At 62.2% G+C, this 1,839-nt stretch overlaps 1 protein-coding gene across 1 annotated transcript in view; it reads left to right on the top strand.

The window, feature by feature from the left end:
- The window catches only part of PTPN23 (protein tyrosine phosphatase, non-receptor type 23), a gene marked incomplete at both ends in the record, with an annotated part of 7,574 nt that overhangs the window by 4,323 nt on the left and 1,412 nt on the right, over window positions 1-1,839 (top strand). Inside the window, 5 exons of the mRNA XM_009072543.1 lie at window positions 10-89; window positions 192-306; window positions 570-635; window positions 743-888; window positions 1,366-1,674. Coding sequence (XP_009070791.1) covers window positions 10-89; window positions 192-306; window positions 570-635; window positions 743-888; window positions 1,366-1,674 — 716 coding nt within the window. The remainder of the gene's footprint in view (window positions 1-9; window positions 90-191; window positions 307-569; window positions 636-742; window positions 889-1,365; window positions 1,675-1,839) is intronic.

Consider the following 1,839-nt stretch of genomic DNA (forward strand, 5'->3'; position numbering starts at 1 on the left):
CATTTCCAGGTACAACTCAGCCAAGAAGGACAACGACTTCATCTATCACGAGGCTGTGCCTGCTCTGGACACCCTGCAGTCTGTCAAGGGTGAGGGGGTTGTTCCTGAGGAGCAGGGCATGGAGCTCAGGGACCCCTAGGGACAGGGGGATTCCCTTTGGGAGCAGTCCTAGCCTGGTGTGTGTCCCACAGGTGCTCCCTTGGTGAAGGCTCTCCCTGTGAACCCCACAGACCCGGCGGTCACTGGCCCTGACATCTTTGCCAAGCTGGTGCCCATGGCTGCCCATGAGGCCTCATCCCTCTACAGGTGTGTCTGGGATGGGGTGGAGCTGGGATGGGATGGGGTAGGGTGGGACAGGATGGAGCTGGTGTGGAATGGAATGGAACTGGGGGTGTGGAGCTCAGCAAGGACCCTATGTCCAGCTCAGCCTCCGCAGGCTGGAGGAGCTGGGGGGGACCACATTCACAGGCCACAGTGTGCCCCCAAGGGGTGGACAAGGGTCCCACAGGATTCCAGGGATTCCTGGTCCAGGTTCCCCTGTCCTCATGGAATGTTCTGTCCCATCGCAGCGAGGAAAAGGCCAAGCTGCTGCGGGATGTGATGGCCAAGATCGATGCCAAGAATGAGGTGTTGGAGTACGTGTGAGCCCCTTCACCCCTATGGAGGGTCCTGGTGGCCACTGGCCCCCATCTGGGTGTGGGGAGACACTGCCCCCCCTCAGGGGCTCCTCTCTGTCCCACAGCCAGTTCATGGACTCCATGCAACTGGATCCTGAAACTGTGGATAACCTGGAGATGTACAATCACATCCCTCCCGTGTTGATGGAGAAATGCGCTGCGCTCAGCGTGCGTCCGGACACTGTCAAGAACCTCGTCCAGTCCATGCAGGGTCAGGGCTGGGGAGAGCTGGGGGCTGCTGGGAACCTCATCCAGTCCATGCAGGATGAAGGAGTGGAGGGGCCCTGGTGGGGCTCTAGGGGCTGTCAGGAACTTTGTCCAGTCCATGCAGGGTGAGGCCATGGGGAGCCTGGGGGCTGGCATTGAGAATTACCTCGCCAAGGGCTGATTCTTTGCTGGTATAAATCCCCTGAATCCCAAACTTTTCCCCATTGGATGGGAGGGGGATGAGCCTGAGGGGGTGGGCATCCAGCACCCAGGTGTCTGGGCTACCATGTCCCTGCCCCTGGCTGGGTTTATTGCTAGAGTGCTGTGTCCATGCTTGGATGAAAGCCTGGAGGAGGCAGGAGGAGGCTCATGGTGGGACTGGGGGGGCTCTGGCTGAGTTTATCTCCGTGGTGCTGTGTCCCTGGCTCCAGCCCTGGAGCCGCCAGGAGGAGGCTCAGCCCTGCCCCCATGTCCCCTGCAGTGCTCTCGGGGGTCTTCACGGATGTGGAGGCTTCGCTGAAGGAGATCCAGGCCCTGCTGGAGGAGGATGAGGCACAGGAGCAGCAGCTGCAGGAGCTGCTGGGGAAAGCCCCCCCGGCCCCGGGCTCTCCTCCGGGGCTGGCTGAGGTCAGCAAGGAGTGTTCCAAGTACCTAGAGCTGCACCAAAAGGCGAGTTACACCAACACGGAGCTGCACCGAGCCATGAACCTGCACCTGGGCAACCTGCGCCTGCTGGGCGGCCCCCTGGAGCAGGTCCGGGCTGCACTGCCCACCCCCACACTCACTGAAGGTGAGCTGGGACCCCCTTGGGATGGCTGGGATCCCTCTGGGATGGGGGGAGGCAGGGCTGGGACTCCCCAGGGCGGGCTGGAACCTCCTGGCATGGCTGAGACCCTTCCCAGACAGCTGGAACCTCCCTGGCTGGCTGGGACACCCTCACTGGGGGAGGCAGGGA

The sequence above is a fragment of the Acanthisitta chloris genome, unplaced genomic scaffold (assembly GCF_000695815.1).
Source record: "Acanthisitta chloris isolate BGI_N310 unplaced genomic scaffold, ASM69581v1 scaffold6784, whole genome shotgun sequence".
Taxonomy (NCBI): domain Eukaryota; kingdom Metazoa; phylum Chordata; class Aves; order Passeriformes; family Acanthisittidae; genus Acanthisitta; species Acanthisitta chloris.